At 41.5% G+C, this 24924-nt stretch overlaps 3 protein-coding genes across 4 annotated transcripts in view; 1 reads left to right on the top strand and 2 right to left on the bottom strand.

Moving 5' to 3' along the window:
- The first annotated feature begins 216 nt into the window (after positions 1–216).
- On the top strand, positions 217–9661 carry stmp1 (short transmembrane mitochondrial protein 1). Its single transcript, XM_076296165.1, has 3 exons — positions 217–314; positions 744–797; positions 8750–9661. The coding sequence occupies exons 1-3, from the start codon at positions 300–302 to the stop codon at positions 8819–8821; spliced, it is 141 nt and encodes a 46-aa protein (XP_076152280.1). The 5' UTR covers positions 217–299; the 3' UTR covers positions 8822–9661.
- A 94-nt stretch (positions 9662–9755) lies between these two features.
- On the bottom strand, positions 9756–10948 carry smkr1 (small lysine rich protein 1). Its single transcript, XM_076296164.1, has one exon. It carries the CDS (start codon positions 10601–10603, stop codon positions 10307–10309), a length of 297 nt encoding a protein of 98 aa, XP_076152279.1. The 5' UTR covers positions 10604–10948; the 3' UTR covers positions 9756–10306.
- Positions 10949–20178: 9230 nt separating this feature from the next.
- strip2 (striatin interacting protein 2) overlaps positions 20179–24924 on the bottom strand; it is a 69737-nt gene continuing 64991 nt past the window's right edge. For both annotated transcript variants that reach the window (XM_076297242.1, XM_076297243.1), the window contains 3 exons: positions 20895–20999; positions 20561–20765; positions 20179–20432 (listed from right to left, as the gene is read on the bottom strand). In XM_076297242.1, the coding sequence (XP_076153357.1) occupies positions 20182–20432; positions 20561–20765; positions 20895–20999 (561 nt within the window). In that variant the 3' untranslated portion in view covers positions 20179–20181. The remainder of the gene's footprint in view (positions 20433–20560; positions 20766–20894; positions 21000–24924) is intronic.

Here is a 24924-nt window from a genome sequence, read left to right as displayed (position 1 = left end):
AGTAACTCAAATAAAGTCAATTAGAGTGGGGTTTAACTCAACAAGCACTGCAGGATGGCATGCATTACATTATAATTATTATTTAATAGACTACATGAAATCTTTCTGGAACATCAGGACACGATATGCAGATCTTGCTATGACAGGAGCCCAGCACTCGGGGGCGCTCTACTTTAGAGCAGCTTCCTGTCAGGCTGTGACGTACAACACGGAAAACCCTCACTCAAAACACCATTAATGTGCCTGCCAGTGGCGACTAGACTTCATACCGAACTTCTGGTAGCCTAGTTTGTACAACCATGATGCAATTTTTGGTAAGTACATTGTCTTGTTCAATATAACCATGTAGAATCCATCTGAAGGCTCTTTATCTTGCGGACTGCTGCACACAAAGTGACTAAAACGTTTAATCTGTGAAGGCTACTTGAGCTACCGTTAGCTTACTAGTCATTAGCTACATATCTGACTGACATTGGCCGAATAGCCGAACAGTTCCATCCTACGCTGCTGACTAGAATGAGCTTCATCATACTTCTCCAGCAATGCACGCCATTTAATACACTAAAATGGGCGAGACCGACGTTAACACATAGACTAGACTGCCATTATAATGTAGGCTAACACTAGTGGAAGTTATAGCGGAGGTATAGGTTAGTCAGTGAACCATGGTGCCAAGATAAGCCATTATGTAATAATAATTGGCCTAAATTCCGATGTCCTGTGTTGTACTTTCACTTCGGCAGGTCGGGTTCACTCTGGGAAACGTGGTCGGAATGTACCTGGCCCAGAACTATGAGGTGAGTTAGGGATCTCTGATTATCATCCAACTCTGGGTTATAGGATGCATGTTCTCTATGTTATAATAATCTAAAAATAATATAGGCTACATAAGGCTACATGTTATAAGACACTGGCGTTATAGGATACATGTTCTCTATGATGTTATTATAATAATAATATAATAATATCGGCTATATAGGCTACAAGACACTGGCGTTATACATGTTCTCTATGATGTTATAACTAGAAATGCAATTCCAAGGAATTACCAGTGCATGAAAATGCTAAAGTTGTGATGTAAAATATCATGTATAGTTAAAATAGATAATACAGAGATGGTTACTACGGTGATGCTAGGATAGACATGGTGGCTGCATAGCTTAATAAAAGTTGATAGTTTAAAAGTAGACTGTTTAAAAGCTGAATGTAGATCAGTGTTTCCCCTACAATGTATTCTGCTGCTGGAAATCAAGCGCCACTGCAAAAAAAAGTTGCCTAATTAAAAAAAAAAAAAAAAAGAAGCAAGTGAACTTCAGGAACAGCTGCCGTTCGTTCAGGTTTCATGTCAACAAATAATAGTAGGCTAACGTTGAAGGCGCAGTCAGGATTCCACAGGAGATCACGCTTGTTTGTGTTTATGTTTAAGTTTATTAGCAGACGCATTTTTGTGCAAGAAAACGTAGCCTACATTATGTTAACCAAGGAACCAAATTAAACACGCCAGCGAGATGGCTGCCCCTACCTTCAGTAGCCTATTCCCAGATAAATTCCACACATTGTTTCGTTTTTGTTTGTGATACAGGCAATGATTTCAAGCCGTGTTGCTAATACCTAGGCTGTGAAACTAAGGTCTAGCTAGCCTACTGGTGGGTTTAATTGAATTTGAGTAATAGGATATGCAACCATTTACATCTGAGATAGTTTGTAATTCCTGTAGAGCTCACCAAAATTATAGATATGATACAAGACACTTATCTGCTATAATCCAAGATAGATTTTCTTCGAGTTTTTGAGCATTTATTTTACCAAATGACATGGGAAACATAATTAATTTAATCCACATATGCACCATGCACAACAACGCTACTAAGTTAGCTTAAAACCTTGAGAATCAAGCAAGCCGTCATGGCATTAAAGTGACAGGCACTCAATTCGACTTGCACAGCACCTGACATGAAAGAGAAGTCTATATAGTTTATACAGTGCTGTGCAAAAGTTAAGACACCCATGCTGAAATTGACTAAAGGGAGGAATAAAAAATACTTTGCCTTTTGTCTTAATGCCTTAATTAAAAAAAAAAATAGGACATCAATTATTTTTTAATGTATCATGTATCGTAAATAAACAAATGTTATTATATAAATAAATGTCAACTTATGCACAGCACTGTATATTCTAAATAGTAATAGTTTGTACAGTGGCCTACAGTGTACCGTTGTACAGTGGCTAATTACTAATAATGTAAATGAAAAAGGTGAAAGAAAAACATGAAATCCTGTTCAAGTACTGCAATAATCATGCTTTGTAAATGCTTGTGTTGATGGTTATGTCATAATTTGTAACTCAATCTGTCCATTTCTTTCACAAAATCCACCAGAAGTCACCATTTGAGGAATAATTTTTTCAAATTTTTCTCTTTTTTTGGGGGGGGGGGGGGGGGGGGGCTTCCTACGATCAACAGCACCGCTGCTGGAAAATGTTCTAGGGGAAACACTGTAGATAGTTTAAAAGTTGTTGATAGACAGCTAGTTTAATAGATAGTTTAAAAGTAGACCGTTTAAAAGTTGAAGGTAAATAGTTTAAAAGTTGTTGACAGACTGGAAGTTTAATGAATGTTGATATTCAAATAGTTTAATGTATAGGTAGATATTTGACGATAATTGAAAGTTGGAATGGCTCTATAGTTTGCTAGCAGTTATGCTAAGATTTTAAACTATGCTAACCATGCTACTTAGCTAATGTTTTTTAGCAGTGCTAGCAATGCCAGGGCTGTACGTTAACTTTTTTTGCAAGTAGCACTGGTGCTACAGGGGTTAAAAGTTTTGTAGCACCAGCCACAAATTCTGTAGCATCGATATAAAACCTCTAAAATCTCTAAAAACAATCACAAGTAGGGCAGTTCATCACAGTTCATCAATTGTGGTTGGGATCTAGGCCTACTGCAACTGGATTGATAAAAGCTCATGTAGTTGCAAACATCTCACCTGGCTACATTGTGTTTGAGATGAACAAAAGCTATCAGCATGATATGTTATTTGGTTGTTGTGTTTTTGTAAAAACAAAAAAACAATCCCTGACAGTTCCATGCAGTTAGACTTTTCAATGGGTATCAGGAAGACAGGTCATGCCATTGATTTTTTGTTATTTTTTCTTATTCATGCATTGGAAGTCAGTTAATTTATTTTTGAATAAGTAGAAGATATGCTGAAGATTTTATTCCACTTAAGATTTAATTCACGTTTAGTTCATATTTCTAAGATTTTAGATTAGAGTAACCCTACATTCAACCTTATTGTCATTGCACGAGTGAAATACCGTAATTACATCTAACCAGTGGTGCAAATGAGTAGGCTAACTGACATGTCAAACAGTGCACCCATGAAATGCATCCCTAGACTGTTCCATACACATAGGCTACAGTATGTAGCTTACTAAAGATAGCTGAAGGTCTGTGGCTAACGCAGTTGTAATTAAAGTGTCGTGAAGGTTTTTTCGGAACCGATCTTGTATAGGTTATTAAGCACTACTAAGCGAGACTGTTGCGCATGAAGTGGGCTCATATTTGACAGATAGAAGCGAACGTCCCGCGGTGGACTTTTTTCTTCTAAGTTTTAGATCTGAATGGTGTTGTTTGGATACTAAGTTGTTCGTTTAAAACTGAACTAAAAATGCAAAGCAACAAGGCGATTGCCACAAACTTCTACCTCTGCTTGCCTAATCTAATCACCTCAGCCCGGTCCGGTCGGAAGATACTGTACTTTTGCTTTAGGCTAAACATAGCTATCACTTGTTCGATTCGCGAGGATAATTTGTTGTTTGATTTGGAGTTGGATTGTTTGGATACTAGGCCTACAAACAAGTAGACATACTTTTTAATCGCGTAGACTGCAACTAAGTTGAAATCAAAGTAGCCTACATCAATTCCTCGCTCACAGAAGTAGTCTATACGCACTTCAAACAAACAAACAAGCGTTTCACCGGGAGCCTACACCGGGCACGTAAGGAAGAGCTCCGTTTGCGATGCGCAAAAACAGAAGACGGGTCTGTTTTTTTTTAACGTAGCCTACGCGCCGCTATCACATCTGGTGTAGCCAGTCGCACTGATCACAGTAGAAGGTAATTGATGTAGCCTCTCTGTCAGTCTCACACGCATGCATTGTATTGCCATAAGCAAAATTGTATACTGTAGCACCAGTGCTACGTTGGTAAATCATCCATCGCACAAACTATTTTTTTTGTAGCATGTGCGACATATATGTCGCACTGTACAGCCCTGAATGCTAACTATGCTAACCATGCTACTTAGCTAATCATTTTTAGCAGTTTTGTTAAAAATGCTAACGATGTTAGCAATGCTAACATGCTAACTATGCTAACTAGCTACAGTGGGTAGGAGTCATAGTTGATGACAAGTAACAGTTACAATGGCTGAACAGTTAAAAAGTTCAGTAGTTGTTTAACAGTGAAATGTTGTAGTGAGGACTTAGTAGTAGTGAACAGGATGTGTAGTCTTAATAGGGCCAGTTTGTATGCTTAAAGCCTGAGACTGGCAGTTGATCCAGGTGGCCTGAACACCTGCCATAGGATTCTAATTGCTTAACGGCCGTAACGGCACAATCGGCAATGTTAAGTCTATGGGGATTTTTAAAAAGTTTTTCTTTAATAGTTTAAAAAGTATAAAAGTTTCAAAGTTGAAAAGTACGGAATAAGTGGTAAGCGGAATAATAATAAGTTGTTGTTGCCTAGGAAGAACAGTACAGTGCATTTTCATGCACTGTAATAATAATATCGGCTACATAAGGCTATATAGGCTACATAAGGCTACATGCTATGAGACACTGGTGTTATAGATACATGTTCTCTATGATGTTATAATAATAATATAACTAGAAATGCAATTCCAAGGAATTACCAGTGCATGAAAATGCTAAAGTTGTGATGTAAAATATCATGTATAGTTAAAACAGATAATACAGAGATGGTTACTACGGTGATGCTAGGATAGACATGGTGGTTGCATAGCTTAATAAAAGTTGATAGTTTAAAAGTAGACTGTTTAAAAGCTGAATGTAGATAGTTTAAAAGTTGTTGATAGACAGTAGATAGTTTAAAAGTTGTTGATAGACAGCTAGTTTAATAGATAGTTTAATGATAGTTTAAAAGTAGACCGTTTAAAAGTTGAAGGTAAATAGTTTAAAAGTTGTTGACAGACTGGAAGTTGAATGAATGTTGATATTCAAATAGTTTAATGGTTATGTATAGGTAGATATTTGATGATAACTGAAAGTTGGAATGGCTCTAATGTTTGCTAGCAGTTATGCTAAGATTTTAAATTCTGCTAACCATGCTACTTAGCTAATGTTTTATAGCAGTGCTAGCAATGCTAACATGCTACTTAGCTAACTTAACTAACATTTTCTAGTAGTTTTGCTAAACATGCTAACTATGCTAGCAATGTTAACATGCTAACTATGTTAACCATGTGACTTAGCTAACCAAGCTTATAATTTTTAGTAGTTATGCTAACTATGTTAATAATGCTAGCATGCTAACTATGTTAACCATGTGACTTAGCTAATACTTTTTAGCATTTATGCTAACTAACATGCTAGCATGCTAACTATGTTAACCATGTTACTTAGCTAACCTAGCTAATCATTTAAATGCTAACTAGCATGCTAACATGTTAGCATGCTAACTATGCTAACCATGTTACTTAGCTAATCATTTTTAGCAGTTTTGTTAAAAATGTTAACTAACATGCTAGCATGCTAACTATGCTAACCATGTTACTTAGCTAACTTAGCTAATCATTTTAGCAGTTATGCTAACTAGCATGTTAACATGCTAGCATGCTAACCATGTTAACCATGTTACTTAGCTAACCTAGCTAATCATTTTTAGCAGTTTTGCTAAAAATGCTAACATGCTAACTATGCTAACCATGTGACTTAGCTAACCTAGCTAATCATTTTTAGCAGTTTTGTTAAAAATGCTAACAATGCTAGCAATGTTAACATGCTAACTTTATTAACCATGCTAACTAGCTACAGTGGGCAGGAGTCATAGTTGATGAAAAGTGTTGACATAGTTCAGGGGTATTCAATTAATCTTCAGCGAGGTCCAGTTACGGAAAATTTTCTCAAGCAAAGGTCCAGAGCATCATAATGTTTAACGTGCGTGTTTAGGCTATGTATGGATGGTAGTTGTAGATAGATAGATAGATAGATAGGTACTTTATTGATCCCCAAGGGGAAATTCAAGAAATAGAAGATTGTAGGCCTAGGCCTAATGTTTAATGTGAAATAAAATAAGTAGCCTAAAAGGCAACATTCGAAATGAGGAGAAATAAGTCAAGATAAGAGTAGCCTAATTGGGGAGAAAAACTGAGTAGCCTTGGCTATTTTTAAGATCTTAACGTGAACTTAAAATACAATTTGAGCTGAGACAAGGATGGATATTCCACAGCTGGTTCCTTGAACCCATTAATCAGCAAGTTTAATTTAATTTTTTTTTTTTTGTTAACCCGAAATCCTGGAAACCCAGGAATATCACGTTGTTGGGCAGTGAATGCATGTAGGCTTAACTAGATTGTGGTGGATCAATCATATTGCCTTCTTAAATCGTAAAATATTCTGTGGTCTCAGTTCACTGTTGAATGGGCCTAGCCTACCCTATGCTTGCTCAAAATATATGCTTTGTCTAGTAGAGGTGCTTCAAATGCTTTGTCTAGTAGAGGTGCTTCAAATTGGCGCTGAAAATCGCCTGTCTCAGAATATATAGAAGAGGTCCAGGGCAATTCCGCGCAAAACTGTCACACCCATATTTAGTTGGCGTTAAGGACGTGACAGTTTTGCGTGGTATTGCCCCCGTATCATTATATAAAGTTCTGTTCTCGCTGTCTAGCTTTCTCCTTTTTGAGCAATCGATGATTTGAAAATAACTTACTTATCGTTTACTTAGATATCCATCTGATATCCATCTTAGATATCCGTCCCGTCTCCTCTCCTCGCTCGTTTCAGGCTATCAGTCTCTTCTCCATAGTAGGCTACTTTACTCACTGACTCGACTTTATCAGAATTCACAGATTTCACTGGCTGAGTAGCAGCAAGCGAAATGATGGTTCCTGAAGCTCCTGAAGTAAATGCTGTTATCCTAACCAACGAAACATTTAGCGCAGCTTTGAAATCTTACGTGAAAATCTAAATTAGGCTATTATGGTCTGGGTCTGGATAGGATCACGCCACGGTCCGGACTCGGACCGCGGTCCGCCATTTGGTGATGGCTGACATAGTTGATGACAAGTTAAAAGTTGTTGATAGACAGCTAGTGAATGTATATAGTTTAAAAGTTGAATGTAGATAGTTTAAAAGTTGTTGATAGACAGCTAGTTTAATAGATAGTTTAATGATAGTTTAAAAGTTGAATGTAAAAAGTTTAGTAGTTTAATGGGTTACATTGTTTAACAGTGGATTATTGTAGTGAGGACTTTTATTTTGAAACAGTTTTGGGCAGAGGAAACAGTTGAATAGGATGTGTAGTCTTAATTGACCCAGATTGTATGCTTAAAGCCTGAGGCTGCAGGTGGCCTGAACACCTGCCATAGGATTCTAATTGCTTAACGGCCGTATTATGATGTCACAATCGGCAATGTTAAGTCTATGAGGATTTTTAAAAAGTTTTTCTTTAATAGTTTAAAAAGTATAAAAGTTGAAAAGTTGAAAAGACATAGCAGCTTGGTCCGTTTGAAGACCTACGTTACAACGTTTGAACGAAGTTTCTAAGTTAAACTGTTCAAGAGAAATTGCGTACGGAAAAAGTGGTAAGCGGAATAATAATAAGAAGTTGTTGAAGTTGCCTAGGAAGAACAGTACAGTGCATTTTCATGCACTGTAATAATATCGGCTACATAAGGCTACATGCTATAAGACACTGGAGCTATAGGATACATGTTCTCTATGATGTTGTAATAATATAATAATTAGGGCTGTCAAAATAACTGATTAATTTCGATTAATTAATTTGAGAAAAAATAACTGATTAAAAAAAATAACGCAGATTAATCGATTCTGTATGATTTTTGACCCCGAGCCGTTGTAGTCAGTAACCATTAGACTGTAAAATGAAGGAGAGAGAAGAAAATGTGCTGCCTAGATCATTGATTGGAACATTTACTTTTAAAAAACGGCCTGATGTGTTGGTAAAAATAAAGTGTTGATTAAAATAAAGTCCTCTGCAATGTCTGCAGCAAGGAATTTGCATATCACCGGAGTTCATCAACTCTAAAGTCGCACATTGCAAAGAAATAGTGTTGACATTGAGGGGAGTGTTCATTTATTTTCATTGTCCCCAAGGTTATATCTGTGGCCTGAAATACCTTGTATGTGAAAAAAAACTTCTTCCCGAAGCATATTAGGTCATATCATAGATTATTATGGCCATTACTAAAATAATAATAAAAGAGTTTTTGAACTTTAATGTCACTAATGCTGATTATTCAATGATTCATTTGAATTTAAATATTTAAAATACTTCCATCTGCTGCAGCACATGCACGCGCAAGGAAACCAGTAGGTGGAGAAACCAGAAGGCACACAACACCGGCAATCAGGGACTAGTCTACACAGTTTACAACAAACATGTTAAACGCACACAATGTGTGTGTGGTTATCAATGTGTGTGTGTGTATGTGTATGTATCTAGTTAGCGATGTGTGTGTGTGTTTTGATAAGAACTCTTCCTGTCTCAGGTACCCAACATCTCTAAGAAGATCGAGGAGTTCAAGAAAGATGTGGAAGCCAAGAAGAAGCCCCCAGAGTGAGCCTTCTGGGGTGTGTGTGTGTGTGTGGGGGGGGGGGGGTTGCCCCCAGAGTGAGCCGTCTGGGGCGTGGGGGGGGGGGTTTGCCCCCAGAGTGAGCCATCTGGGGCGTGGGGGGGGGTTTGCCCCCAGAGTGAGCCGTCTGGGGCGTGGGGGGTGCAGGGTGTTTAAACCCCAGCTGGGCTCTGTGGAGAGTGACGGGGAGCATCTTCCTACTCCATACAAGAGTGTATAAGGACTTGTGTTTGATATGAGTTTGTGTGGAAGAATGCCACATCTCACCCTTGATGCTCCTCAGGAGTTCCAAAGTGGCAGATTCCCGGGCGTCCATCAGCCAAGACCTACGGCTTCTGTGTGTGTGTGTGTGTGTGTGTGTGTGTGTGAACTGATACTAAGGCACAGATCACCATGGCATCATAGTTCTCCCAAATACAAAAGCAGCCCAGCTGAAATGGATTGGGACTGATTTCTATACATTACTATACATATATGGGACTGATTTCTATACATTACTATACATATATGGGACTGATTTCTATACATAACTATATATATATGGGACCGGTTTCTATACATAAAGGTGTGTCCTTGCTTTTTTAGAGTGTTTGTGTGCCTCTATTATTTGATATCGCCCTTTACACCGAAACTCTTTGAAGCTGAAAGCATATTGAGAGATGCTTGGCTTTCCTTAGCATGTAAGCCCTGATGGCTTTGTTGAGTGTGTAAGACCTGATGGCTTTGTTGAGTGTGTAAGCCCTGATGGCTTTGTTGAGTGTGTAAGCCCTGATGGCTTTGTTGAGTGTGTAAGACCTGATGGCTTTATTAAACTGGATCTCTAATTCATGCAGGCTGTGGTGTGTGTGTGTGTGTGTCAATAAGCCACTAGTGTCAGTAAAACTACATCATTTTTTTCACCACTTACAGCAATAATGCAACAACACAGGAATCAATGTTTGTGGTGACGAGACTAATTTAATTGTAGTGTCTCTGCTTGACATGTAAAGTGATAAGTGATCTGTAAGTAATGAGAGGCGTATAATCCTGATATTTAAACCACAGTTTGTGTTTGTATGAATTTGTGTGTGTATGAGTAAGTATGTATGAGTTTGTGTGTGTATGAGTTTGTGTGTGTCTGTGTGTATGAGTAAGTATGTATGTGTGTGTGTGTGTATGAGTAAGTGTGTGTGTGTATGAGTAAGTATGTATGAGTTTGTGTTTGTATGAATTTGTGTGTGTCTGTGTGTGTATGAGTAAGTATGTATGTGTGTGTGTGTGTATGAGTAAGTGTGTGTGTGTGTGTGTGTGTGTGTGTGTGTGTGTGTGTGTGAGAGTAAGTATGTATGTGTGTGTGTGTGGCCTGTGGTGCAGTGGTCCTGCAGGCCAGTTGGCACAGTGCAGTGTTGAGTTGGGCGCCCCCTGCTGGACTGGGCTGAGCTGAGGTCACTTCCTGCTCTTGGGCGCCCCCTGCTGGACTGGGCTGAGCTGAGGTCACTTCCTGCTCTTGGGCTTCCTGGCTCGCCTGCCTCTCTTCCTGCCAGCCTCCGGCCAGCCGAAGCCCCGGAACTCCAGGCAGTCCATGGCATTGTGGGAGATGTAGTATGCGTTCTTCATGGCTGCTGGGCTAAGGATGTCCACCTCCGCACACGACGACTTCACACTGCCCGCTCTCCGCTGGGAGGTCCGTCGACGCGCCGGACGGACGCTGTGGGAGCGCGGCTTCCTGCCCTCTGCTGGCTGGACAGAGAAGTGCAGCAGATCACAGACCAACTGACCAATCACATCCATCTATTCAGATCACAGACCAACTGACCAATCACAACCACACACATCCATCTATTCAGATCACAGACCAACTGACCAATCACAACCGCACACATCCATCTATTCAGATCAGTGGGGCAGTGGTAGTGTAGTGGTTAAGGAGCTGGACTAGTGTGCAGTGGTAGTGTAGTGGAGCTGGGCTAGTGTGCAGTGGTAGTGTAGTGGTTAAGGAGCTGGACTAGTGTGCAGTAGTAGTGTAGTGGAGCTGGGCTAGTGTGCAGTAGTAGTGTAGTGGTTAAGGAGCTGGACTAGTGTGCAGTAGTAGTGTAGTGGAGCTGGGCTAGTGTGCAGTAGTAGTGTAGTGGTTAAGGAGCTTGACTAGTGTGCAGTAGTAGTGTAGTGGAGCTGGGCTAGTGTGCAGTAGTAGTGTAGTGGAGCTGGGCTAGTGTGCAGTGGTAGTGTAGTGGAGCTGGGCTAGTGTGCAGTGGTAGTGTAGTGGTTAAGGAGCTGGGCTAGTGTGCAGTAGTAGTGTAGTGGAGCTGGGCTAGTGTGCAGTGGTAGTGTAGTGGTTAAGGAGCTGGGCTAGTGTGCAGTAGTAGTGTAGTGGTTAATGAGCTGGGCTAGTGTGCAGTAGTAGTGTAGTGGTTAAGGAGCTGGGCTAGTGTGCAGTAGTAGTGTAGTGTAGTGGTTAAGGAGCTGGGCTAGTGTGCAGTAGTAGTGTAGTGTAGTGGTTAAGGAGCTGGGCTAGTGTGCAGTGGTAGTGTAGTGGAGCTGGGCTAGTGTGCAGTGGTAGTGTAGTGGTTAAGGAGCTGGGCTAGCGTGCAGTAGTAGTGTAGTGGTTAAGGAGCTGGGCTAGCATGCAGTAGCCTGTAGGGTGGTGGTAGTGTAGTGGTTAAGGAGCTGGGCTAGTGTGCAGTAGTAGTGTAGTGGTTAAGGAGCTGGGCTAGCGTATCCCTTGTGATATAGTTGAAATGTAAAGCCACTTTGGACAACAGTGTCTGCTAAATGTAATGCACATGTTAAAATCCCAAATCAGTTGGAACCAGTTAGGGTTAAAGTTATTGTATCTATGGTTACCATGGCGTGACTTTCAGATCGGGACAGGCTCTCTGGCTCCACCTGGTGGTCTTGTCCTCCCTCTGCCAGCAAAACAAAGATAGAAAAGCTCCATCAAAGCTTCTTGATATCATACAGCCAGTAAAACAAAGAGATAGAAAAGCTATAAGTATATATATACTCTTTTGATCCCTGTATAAGTATATATACTCTTTTGATCCCTGTATAAGTATATATACTCTTTTGATCCCTGTATAAGTATGTATACTCTTTTGATCCCTGTATAAGTATAAGTATATATACTCTTTTGATCCCGTGAGGGATATTTGGTCTCTTTATCCCAATCCGTGAATTAGTGAAACACACTCAGCACATAGTGAACCCACAGTGAGGTGAAGCACACACTAATCCCGACACAGTGAGCTGCCTTCAACAACAGCGGTGCTCGGGGAGCAGTGAGGGGTTAGGTGCCTTGCTCAAGGGCACTTCAGCCGTTCCTACTGGTCGGGTCACGGCTGCCCCAAACCTAGACCTTCAGCTGCACTGTGGCAGAAGACACCCCCGTAAGAAAATGTTCAGGTGCACTTGTGCTGTAGCCTAAACTATTTTGCACTTCAGAATTTTAACCACACAGTTCAGAAATGGTCAAAAATAGTGTACATTTCAACACTCCTTGAAATTATGCCGTATTGGTCACCTGTGTTGTTCAGCTAGTTAATCTAAGATAAGATGGGACACGTGTATATATAGTTATCTTGGCCATCTATACATGCTATATATAGAGCTGTAGTTATCATGGCCATCTATACATGCTATATATAGAGCTATAGTTATCATCTATACATGCTATATATAGAGCTATAGTTATCATCTATACATGCTATATATAGAGCTGTAGTTATCATGGCCATCTATACATGCTATATATAGAGCTATAGTTATCTTGGCCATCTATACATGCTATATATAGAGCTATAGTTATCATCTGTACATGCTATCTATAGAGCTGTAGTTATCATCTATACATGCTATATATAGAGCTATAGTTATCTTGGCCATCTATAAATGCTATATATAGTTGTATAGGTGTTGTATGTAAAAGGGAAAAATGTCAAAAGACTACAACTGGGAAGTTTGCCCATTAGGGCCTTTGCTATAAAGATTCAAATATGGATTTTAATGGATATTTGTCTACGTATTTCATTTAAATATTGAATGGCATGATAAATAGTTTAAACACTTGAATGTGAAACTAAACTCATTACAAGTGAGAGAACTTGAGCACACCTGTGGTCGATCAGTGCACACTGCCTAGGCTAGGCCTACTTATTTATTTTGGGGGTGCTGAGATTACATTTACTGTAGGGCTGCTTGAGCCTAAACTCGCCTACTGTATAGCCTACAGGTCTAACAGTGACGCTGTGTCTGATTCTTACAGCGCTGTTTGAGATATTCATGGGTTTCATCAGGTCCCTTTCCACAGGTGTATAAAATCAAGCACCATGATTATGAATGCAGACTGCATGGGGCTTAATTAATACACCTGTGTAAAGGGACCAGATGAAACCCATGAATAGGCTGCATGCCATTAGCATGCCATAGGCTACAGCTGCCAAAACGCAGCGTCTGAATAGTGGCATGCAGCTCTTCTCCAGTTTTCTCTTGGCGCAAAAGTAACTGACCTCTTGGATATGGGAGGCCCACTTGGCTATCAGGCTGAGGTCAAACCGACAACTTTTAAACATTTAAAGCCCATTCATTATTAAGACTAGATGGCTCCTACACGCTGCGGACTAATATGCTCACACAATCACCACTCTCTGCTAAATATAATATGTCGAGACTGTAGGCTACTATATGCATGTTATAAACATTCAAAACAAATATGCATATTATAAACATTCAAAACAAAGAAGCTTTAAACACCCTGCAACAAGTGTAGGTTAAAAACACAACTCACCCACATCCAGACTCGTTAATGTAGCCTATGGAGGCATAAAATCTTGTTTGTTGACGGCAGGTTGTCGTAGAGACCAAGCGGGTCGTCTCGCTCTCCCCGTTTTCCCGGCTGTTTCGCGTCCAGTCAGCGGGAGTTTAGTAATCTTCAATGTTTAATGATACGACACCACACACGTGCGCACACGACGCTGGTAAACTGCAATTTACTCCCTCGACTGCATCATTACCGGAGATGTTGGCTTCAGCGCGCGGGGGCAGCCGTAGTAGAATTGACTCTATCGCGTGCGTACCGGTTGCTCTCTCTATTGTTGTTAAAACAAACTGTTGCGACATGTAATGAAAACTATGCTAAAGAGGCCTGATAGAAATTACACTTTGAATTGAAGTAGCCTAGTCATGAGTCGACCCAACAGCAGGCTACAAGTCCGAGGAACGCGCGCGCACACACACACACACAGTTCGGCTACTTTGAGACCAGAAAACCCTCCCAGGGTTGAAATACTCTCTCTCTCTCTAAATATATATCACACACACACACACAGTTTGGCTACTTTGAGACCAGAAAACCCTCCCAGGGTTGAAATACTCTCTCTCTCTAAATATATATCACACACACAAACACAGTTTGGCTACTTTGAGACCAGAAAACCCTCCCAGGATGAAATACTCTCTCTCTCTCCAGACCCGGCTGCAGAGGCCCTACAGTGACCGAGCAAAACATTTCATGTCACAGTTGAATTAGCCTAATGTTAACCGCGAGTGTCCGCGAGACCCAGCGTGCTCTTATATTATTAAGGCTCTTATGCATGTTGCTGCTGACAGCTTTGCCTGTCTAACGAATGTTATCTCCGCGATTTAAGATTGTTGGTGTAATGTATAGGCACAGGCACAGCACGCACTTTAATTTCTCTATTTTTACAACCGGCTAGCCTAACAAACGCATTTAATTTCAAAAAGCAACCTGGCCAATCGCTAACAACTAAGTGCACCTAGGCCTACAACTCTACACATCCAAAAGTAGCTTCCATAGGCTATCATAACTTCTTTGACTGTTTAGTCTGTGCATCGGCGCAGCCTACGACGATGTGAATTAGTGACCGCTGTTGTCGCGGTAAACTTAAGCTCCTGTCTCTAAATAGTGTAGACTAGGCCTATGCTGCTTGATTTTCTGTAATAAATGCAGCCTGAACCCGAGGTTACTTCAGTAAACCCAGACCAGTTGTGGCATCAGTTTCGCTTTTAGGCTAAAACGCAACAGTGTAGCATGATTACAGCATAGGCATGACGAGTATGAAGGTATATTGGGTGCAAAAGTGGCGAGCACATTTAACTGCAGATTTTGCATGTGCACACTAAAGTCGTGAATGTGTAACAGTAAAGTTGTAGTTGTACATATTTTTTTTATATCTTGATAACACAAAATAGGGGCTACGGGTTCACAAATCCTTTTTACAGGTACACAAATCCTATCCTGTGAGTCACAAATTTCAAGAGTCATGCACTCGACACTTTTGCTCCAATCGTTGCAGCGCAGTTGGTGCGAAACACATTTGCACATCCGTGTTACATAATCTGAGAACATGCACAACATTCGTGCATTTGTAAACCCAAATGTGAACTAATGCATCCGAAGTTGTGCATCTGTGAAATAATTTCTCATTAATACAATTCTACAGATCGCTTTGATTTTCTTGCACGACTACAAGTCAATTGATACAAGTGCTCGAATCTGCTTCTACGAGTGACGAGTGACTTTTGCTCCTGGCTAGGTGATATAATAGGAGCAAAAAGATTTGTATGTGTGCACGTCGAGCGAATCGATCGAGAAAACAAGGCTGCCGGATCTGGATCCAGGATCGCGCTCAGACTACCATTGCCTGCTCATAAGGTAAGTAACATGATAATAATATGAAGAAAGTTATCTTGTTTGTTGGTTTACATTATCATGACGGCTATGTTTAGCTTAGCTTACCTGCTTGCTAAATCCTCCAGTGCCAGATCAAGCTAGCTAGCTATCGCTAGATAAATAACTAGTTTAGAAGTACAGAAATATAACACTGCCCGTCCAAAATCGTTAGGACACATAATCTGACACAATCGTTCAATTTTCGAACACATCGCAACAAATATTTTTTCCCCGCTTTGTGCAAAGAAAAACTATAAATCGTGTGTCCTTCATTGATAAGGAAACATGCTGTGGTTACTTACTTTATGACATAGATATATACACTAGATGTCGCCTTGACTACTGCTGTTCATTGGAACGAATGCGTCAATCGAGACGCCATCTTGCTTCAGTGATCCACTCCTCTATAATGCATTAGCGTCAATCTGGGCAAAGATCTAGCGAAAATAAAATCACCATAAATCGTCAAAATCTCAAGCAATTATCTAGTTTTTTGGGTTGTTCCAACTGACAGGCATGTATTTATGGTTGAGTCTAGAGAAAACTAAGCTTAAGACGATAATAAAGATACATTTTACCCGTCTAGCCCCATAGACTCCCATTCATTCTGCACTAGCTAGCGGCGGCCCCTAGAGGAACAATGAGTAAACTGCAACCAGGTTCGATACAATGAAATTAAACAGGCTCTTCGTAGACAGGCTCTGGTTGAGGCCACATACCCCTCGTCTCGTTTACTCATGTAAGTTGTAATCTCACCAGAAGTTGCTGTAGATCTGTATAACATTTGCCTCTGCTACTACATATGCTACGCCAGTCATTACTTTTATAATCATGGGTCAGTGCCATGGGCAAACGAGATGTAGCTGAATTCATAAATGACAAAGCCATGAGAAAGGTGATTTTCTTACGTTTCAACAACAAAGAAGCCAATCTGCCATCATTGTGAGAAGTTCCCAAATTTGTCGCTAATCGCTAAAAAGGTTTTCTATCGCTGGGGATGGCCAAACGTCGCTAAATAGGTAACGCTGACAATACAGGAGAACTAGTTTAGCGCTTCAGATCCCTGTACCAAGATGGCGGCAGTGTTGACGCATGCTGAGAAGCAGAAGGCGACATCTAGTGTATATATCTATGACTTTATGAGCAGGCAATGGTAGTCTGAGCGCGATCCAGGATCCAGATCCGGCCGCCTTGTTTTCTCGATCGATTCGCTCGACGTGCACACATACAAATCTTTTTGCTCCTATTATATCACCTAGCCAGGAGCAAAAGTCACTCGTCACTCGTAGAAGCAGATTCAAGCACTTGTATCAATTGACTTGTAGTCGTGCAAGAAAATCAAAGCGATCTGTAGAATTTTATTAATGAGAAATTATTTCACAGATGCACAACTTCGGATACATTAGTTCACATTTGGGTTTACAAATGCACGAATGTTGTGCATGTTCTCAGATTATGTAACACGGATGTGCAAATGTGTTTCGCACCAACTGCGCTGCAACGTTTGGAGCAAAAGTGTTGAGTGCATGACTCTTGAAATTTGTGACTCACAGGATAGGATTTGTGTACCTGTAAAAAGGATTTGTGAACCCGTAGCCCCTATTTTGTGTTAACAAGATATAAAAAAATATGTACAACTTAAACTTTACTGTTACACATTTACAACTTTAGTGTGCACATGCAAAATCTGCAGTTAAATGTGCTCGCCACTTTTGCACCCAATATACCTTCATAGACGAGCTCCCTTATGTGAGCACACTACACCAGTGGCATCTTTAGTAGCACCCCCCCCTCCTCCCAGCAATCAGTACAAATAAGCATGTTAATAACAATTCAGCAAGATAGATTTGGCCAAAGGTGGGACCCCTTTGCGGTCGTGGCAGCCATGGGACCGGAGCGTCCGCACCCATGCTTACGAGGCTAGCCTAGGCCACGGAGGGGAGTCTAAGTTGTGTGTGTGTGAGACCGGGGCAAGGAGAGTTGGCTGTGTGAGTTTCATGCCCCTGCATGTAGCCTAACTAATGAAAGAAGACTATATCTACGTTTATGACGATATCTACGTGAAATAACAACAAAATAGAAACGTAGTACAGTATGGTGGTCACAATGGAGGGGGCACAGATTTTATTTGAGGGGGCCGGGTCTGCAGTTCGGCTACTTGAGACCAGAAAACCCTCCCAGGATTGAAATACACTCTCACACACACACACACACACAGAGTTCGGGTGCTTTGAGAGACCAGAAAACCCAGCATTTAAATAAGTAGCTAAACAACACAGTTGGGACTTGACTCTTTTATTAGTGTATACCTCTATTAGTGCATACCTCTTCTTTAGTTTATTGTGTGTATAGGCTATACTGTACAGTATACCTCTATGGTCTTCTTAAGGTGTGTATAGGCTATACTGTATACCTCTATGGTCTTCTTTAGTACAAGGTGTGTATAGGCTGCTATACTGTATACCTCTGATTCAGCTTTATTAGCATTGCACCTCCACACATCTGTGTGCTATAAAGTCTTTCATTTGCTCATTATAGAGCTCATAAAGTTTCTGTGAAACAAACGTCACATGACAAGTTCTAACAGTCACTGCATAAACAAATTAACACACACAGAATTCTGTATGTTTCAGTGAACTACAAACTGGCCATTCAAAAGATGAAATAATCAATTCAAAATCAAATCAAAAGATTAGTGTGCTTTTAAATAGACATATAAAACACAGAACAGAATAATGTAAACTTTAAAATCTGGAGCCATGCTGCTTTCCAAAGTTAATAATTTAAATGATACAGTTCACACACTCACATTTACACACACACACACACACACAGACACACATTCACACACTCACTAACATTTACACTGCATACGGAAAGTATTCACAGTGCTTCACTTTTCCCATATTTTGTTATGTTTCAGACTCATATTGAAATTGATTCATTTGTTTTCTCATCAATCTACACACAATACTCCAACACTCCACAAAACAACAGGTGTTTGGAGTGTTTTGTAAATTTATAAAAAATAAAAGACTGAAATATTCCATTTACATAAATATTCAGACCCTTTGTGATGACGCTTGCCATTGAGCTCTGGTGCATCCTACTTCTATCAGTGGTCCTTGAGATGCTTCTACAACTTGATTGGAGTCCACCTGTGCCTAAATTAATTCACTGGACATTATTAGGAGAGGGACACATCTCTATATATAAGGTCTCTCAGTTGATGGTGCATGTCAGAGTGAAAACCAAGCCACGAGGTAGAGAGAATTGTCCATAGACCTGCGAGACAGGGTTGTGTGAAGACATAGATCTGGGGAAGGAAACAAGAACATTTCTGTCAAAGCAAAAAGTGCCAAAGAGCACAGTAGCCTCAATCATTCTCAAATGGAAGTTTGGAACAACCAACAGCCTTCCTAGATCTGGCCGCTCAGCCAAACTGAGTAATCCAGTACGAAGGGCCTTGGTCAGACAAGTAACCAAGGACCCAATGGTCACTATGAATAACATCCAGAGTTCCTTTGAGAGGATGAGAGAAGCGTAAAGGACACACATCAGTGCAGCTCTCCGCCACTCAGGCCTTCATGGTAGAGTGTGGACAGATGGAGGCTATTTGTCAAAAAGCACCTGAACGACTCTCAGACCATGAGAAGTAAAATCATCTGGTCTGATGAAACAAAGACTGAACTATTTGGCCCTTTTTTATAAACTTACAAAACACTCCAAACACCTGTTTTTTTGTGTGAAGTGTTGGGAGTATTGTGTGTAGATTGATGAGAAAAATAACAAAATGTGGAAACACTGAAGCGCTGTGATCACTTTACGTATGCACTGCTCACACACACACACACACACACACACACACACACAGAGCTATATGGCACATGCTCAGATTTACTTTCATTATGTAGACTGTGTGTGTGTGTGAGAAAGAGTGTGTGTGTTTTTGTGTTTGCATGCATGTGCTTTATTAAGTCTGCTGTGTGTGTGTGTGTGAGAGAGAGTGTGTGTGTGTGTGTGTGTGTGTGAGAGAGAGTGTGTGATTCTGTGTTTGCATGCATGTGCTTTATTACGTCTATGTTTCATGAATCAGTAGCACCATCGTGATCAGCGGGGTGTGTGTGTGATGCACACGTGTGTATATGTGCGTGTGCTTGCATGTGTGTCTATTGAATCAGCACCATCGTGATCAGCGAAGCTTGTGTAGCTGCAGATCTTTGTGATGTACCTGTGTGTGTGTGTGTGTGTGTGTGTGTGTGTCTGTCTGTGTGTGTGTGTTTACGTAACCAGCACTATAGTGTGCTCAAACAGTGTGTGTGTGACAAGCCGGCGTGGACTGGTCTGGAAACGCGCACACACACACACACACACTGACAGAGTAACTTGTGTGTGTGAGTGTGTGTGAGTGTGAGTGTGAGAAAGAGAGAGAGAGAGAGGATGGCATAGCTGAGGGTTGATCAAGTCCATAATGACGTGGTGGCTTCGCTGGCTTCGCTGGGTTATCTGGGTTCGCTGGGTTATCTGGGTTAGCTCCACCCCTCTGGTTAGCTCCACCTCTCTGACCCCTGACCTCAGTGAAGCTGGTGAGGACCCGCCTCTGCCCGCCCCTCAGAAAGCAGCCACACCCCATTTCCCCTCCAGACACGCCCCCCACCCACGACCCCACCCCCCACCATACTCAGTGCTGCTGCAGTAGCCCCTCCCACTGGATGGGCGGGCCGAAGACCTCTCTCTCCAGCCAGAGCTGGTAGCTGAAGGGGAAGTCCTCCGGTAGCTCCACGGGCTGGCTGAGGACGCTCTGCAGGCAGTTATCCACCGGCGTGAAGTCGCCGGGCTGGCCGAGCTCGTAGCGCCGCGCGTTGAACTTCTCCATGCTCTCGCGCAGAGCACACTCCTCTGCCTGGAAGTCCCATGGGCGCGCGTCGATGTCTGTGCACACGGGGAGGGAGAGGGAGGGAGAGCGAGTGGGAGAAGTTGATAACACTCAAAACGTGTGTGTGTTTGTGTGTGTGTGTGTGTGTGTGTGTGTGTGTGTGTGCGTGCGCGTGTGTATCTACCATTGCCGTAAGCCCAGTCATCGTTCAGCCTGTGGCGCACTTTCTGGTAGATGGCGGACATGGTCTTCATGTTGCTCTTCCTCCACTGACGGCCCAGGTACTTGGTCTGGATCTTCAGCAGCTTCAGCACGTACAGCTGCATCATGGCCTGCTTTACCTTTAGCGCCCTCTTCAGGATGGGAGCAGACTTAAACACCACCAGCATCTAGGAGAGGACACCGCTCTTAGTGAGTGTGTGTGTCGATGTGTGTGTGTGTGTGCGTGTGTGTGTGTGTGCGTGTGTGTGTGCGTGTGTGCGTGTGTGCGTGTGTGTGTGTGTGTGTGTGTGTTGTACCATGGTTCTGGAGTGCTTCCACTTGGTGAGTTTGTTGAGGACTCGGAGGAGGTTGATGCAGGAGAAGAGGTTCCTCCAGCAGAACTCTCCACTATCACCCGCCTCCTGCCAAGGCACAGCACACAACAGCCTTCACATGCATGTGTGTGTGTGTGAGTGAGTGAGAGAGAGAAACAGATAGAGATAATGTGTGTGTGTGTGTGTGTATGTATGTGGGAGGGAGAGAGTGTTTGTATGTGTGTGCGTGTGTATGAAGCCTCATTCTCACACAAGGTGAAACCCAGGTGTCTAGTGGTAATTTCAGCCTCAGCACACTAAAGCCTCAGCACACTCAGCACACTAAAGTCTCAGCACACTAAAACTAAATCCTCAGCACACTAAAATCTCAGCACACTAAAACTAAATCCTCAGCACACTAAAACTAAAGCCTCGGCACACTAAAGTCTCAGCACACTAAAACTAAAGCCTGAGCACACTCAAGTCTAACTTTACACACTAAACACACTAAAGCCTGCTGAGACTTTAGTGTGCCGAGTGTGCTGTATGGAGTCAAAACAACACCATAAAGATTGTGTGTAATATTGATGTGTAATAAGAGTTTTGTGTTCAAGAATATGATTTGCACAAGTGTAGAACCGTTTTGTAACAGTGGAATTAATTTGTCTGTGTGCAAAAAAAATGCGTACCTGCAGGAATATTTTGTGCACTTGTGAAAAACATTTGTCCACAGGAATTTAGTTTGAATGTGTGTGGAACAGCTTTATAGCTACAGGCATGGGAGAAGTGCGACATCTATCTTTCGTGTGCAAACTGAATCTACGAAGCTACAAAACTTTTTTCACAGACACGAATTTTGGCAGTGTTTTGTCGTCGTTTCTGAAGAGCCAATCAGCGAATTTTGGTACTGTCTTGACAGTTTCTGCAGAGCCAATCAACACATTGCATCGCCTACTGACTAGCCAATCAGGGGACGTCCTGCGTCACATCTCTCGACCAGAGTCGGCAGCAAAGATTCTAGAACAGAGCTGGTCGGCAGGCACAGAGCTAGTGAACTTAGGTCTTAAATCTAACAAGTTATGCCTTTTACAACAAGGTTTTTGATGGAAAAGTGGTGTTTAATTTCCATAATCTTTTGTTTAGTGAACGCAGAAAACCGTCAATTTTTTGCTAAGCAAGAAGAATCAAGAATTACGATCTTTGAGTTTGTTTATCGTAACCTAGCAACTGAGGCTTTAAGTGTTAAAAATGATTGTAGTTTCAGTATACAAGATGTGCCGTAGTACAGTGGTTAGAGGAGCGATCTAAGATTTAAGGATCTTTGGATCAAGTCCAGCATCAATCATTCTGCCAGTGTTAGTTTTGGACTGGATATTTACATGCCAACACAAAAGGTTGTAAAAGTAGCCAAATAAGAGTTTGTTATACCAACCCACCCGACCTACCAATATGTGCATCAAATATGCCAGCAGCCAGACCAATGGATACCTTGTCTTAGCTGAATTACTTAAGCTAAGCAGGTGTGGCACTCTTCCCTCTGGCCTAAAAAAATCGATCCCAATGCCCCAGTGCTGTGACGGGGACACTGCACTGTAGGAGATGCCGTCCTTCGGATGAGACGTTAAACCGAGGTCCTGACTCACTGTGGTCATTAAAGATCCCATGGCACTTATCGCAGAGAGTAGGGGGATCCCCGGTGTCCTGGCGAAATTCCCAACCTGGATCATTCAATCTGCCCCCCTAATCATCCCCCAGTGTAATTGGCTCATTCACTCCCTCACTCTCCACCTCAAGCTGGTGTGTGGTGAGCGTTCTGGCGCATAATGGCTGCTGTTCTGCCTCCCAGGCAGTTTTGAAGTTTTAGCCGTTTTAGCGCCCCCCTGTTTGGTATTGTGGTCAAATGTGGTATTGCAGCAGGAAGTTAAAATTTAGGGAAAAAGCAAACAGGAGGTAGTTTTAGCACATGTTCCTGCCAGTTAATAAAGAGGTCAGCAGATCATGGAGCTGTCTTCTCATCCGTCACCATCTGTTTGTTTTGAGCCATAGAAAGCATCGTCTGTAAGTGAAAATGTGTTATCTACAAGGATATCTTTCAGTTTTGATGTATATTGATGGACATTTTTATGTTGCTAGATTAATATCTAGATATTGTTTAGTCACCATTGCTCAGCATAGGATATGCTCATTGTATCATGTATCCAGGATATTGAAGATACCTGCACTTTATTTTTATTATAATTCATGTAAGTTTGGCTCAATATTCATGCTTTAGTAATTGTATAAGAAATTCATTCGGCTTTATCTCTGTATTATTTCAGTTTTACACCTTGTCTGACAACAAAGAGTCTTCAGTAAACTTGGAGCTTGAGACGCTACATCCTGACTCTCGCGTTATCATTCAGGGAGTTTGGCTGGCTGTCTAATTTTGGTTATGCACACCATTAGGAGGGCAGTACAGCTGCCGTGCATCACCCAGGTGGGTGCTACACATTGGTGGTGGTTACTAGTGAGGTCCCCCCTTCCATGTGACGCGCTTTGAGTCTCGAGAAAAAAGGGCTATATAAATGTAATGTGTTGTTGTTGTTATATCAACCCCACCCGAGGCAACCCGCAAATTGCTATCTTTAACGTTACAGTCAGGAACGCCTCATATAGGGATCACGTTTTGTTGCAGTTTAGGAAAACAGTGCTATAGGCTTAGCAAACATTACGAAAAAGCCCTTTCATTCCACGGCTAACTGTAACCATAGATATATACACTAGATGTCGCCTTGACTACGGCTAACTGTAACCATAGATATATACACTAGATGTCGCCTTGACTACGGCTAACTGTAACCATAGATATATACACTAGATGTCGCCTTGACTACGGCTAACTGTAACCATAGATATATACACTAGATGTCGCCTTGACTACGGCTGTAACAGTTCAACTGATGTCACTCTGCCGGACTCTTCCTTTCCGTCTGCCTCTCTCACCTTCACGCACGCACACGTGAAGCACTGCCTTGTCCAACTGACAATAAGCTACTTTACCATGATAAGCCCATATAAACTGTGAGAATGGAATAATAATAATGGTTTCCACACGCACATAGATTTAAATAGACCTATCCTGTCCCCGCTTGAAGTAAGCCTATAGCCTTTGATGAAGGTACCTACATTAAAAGAAGACAGCTTTGTGAATTATGGTGTTTTAATCACCACCGCCCAAGCAACACAACCAACCCATAATCAGCAAACAGCCTAGTCCTACCTCACTATAGCTACCAATATAAATGCACTTAAACTGTAGACACACACTAACAAACTCTTATTTGGCTACTTTTACAACCTTTTGTGTTGGCATGTAAATATCCAGTGCAAAACTAACATGAGCAGAATGATTGATGTTGGATTTGAACCAATGATCCTTAGATCAAAGCTCGCTCCTCTAATCACTGTGCTACGGCACATCTTGTACATAGTGAAACTGCAATAGTTTTTAACACTGAAAGCCTCGGTTGCTAAGTAACAATAATTAGATCTTGAGTCTTCTTGCTTAGCCTACAAACTGACGGTTTTATGCGTTCACTAAACAAAGATTATGGAAATTAAACACAACTTTTCCATCAAAAACCTTGTTGTAAAAGGCATAACTTGTTAGATTTAAGACCTAAATTCGCTAGCTCTGTGCCTGCCAACCAGCTCTGTTCTAGAATCTTTGCTGCCGACACTGGTCGAGAGATGTGACGCAGGACGTCCCCTGATTGGCTAGTCAAAGATTAGCAAAGATTAGATATAGCTAGCAAAGATTAGAAACAGCTAGCAAAGATTAGATATAGCTAGCAAAGATTAGAAACAGCTAGCAAAGATTAGATATAGCTAGCAAAGATTAGAGACAGCTAGCAAAGATTAGATATAGCAAGCAAAGATTAGATATATAGAGCTGCACAGTCCCGCCCACAGCCGATGCCGGATGTAAAAAGTCAATGCAATTTCTCCATTGACAATTGCGGTGTAAGCCATAAAAACTTAACTGCACGTGGTA

This window comes from Alosa pseudoharengus, unplaced genomic scaffold, assembly GCF_046254945.1.
Source record: "Alosa pseudoharengus isolate Yale_2024_CS ecotype anadromous, Long Island Sound unplaced genomic scaffold, YU_APseudo_1.1 YU_APseudo_1.1_scf_20, whole genome shotgun sequence".
NCBI classification, from domain to species: Eukaryota; Metazoa; Chordata; class Actinopteri; order Clupeiformes; family Clupeidae; genus Alosa; species Alosa pseudoharengus.
This window is presented reverse-complemented; position numbering and strand designations above follow the sequence as displayed.

Excerpts from the sequence above, each read along its gene's own strand:
- stmp1 (XM_076296165.1), top strand. Across the intron at positions 798-8,749 it reads ACCTGGCCCAGAACTATGAG|GTACCCAACATCTCTAAGAA; the intron begins GTGAGTTAGGGA and ends TTCCTGTCTCAG.
- smkr1 (XM_076296164.1), bottom strand. The coding sequence starts at position 10,603 with ATGGATGTGATTGGTCAGTTGGTCTGTGATCTGCTGCACTTCTCTGTC.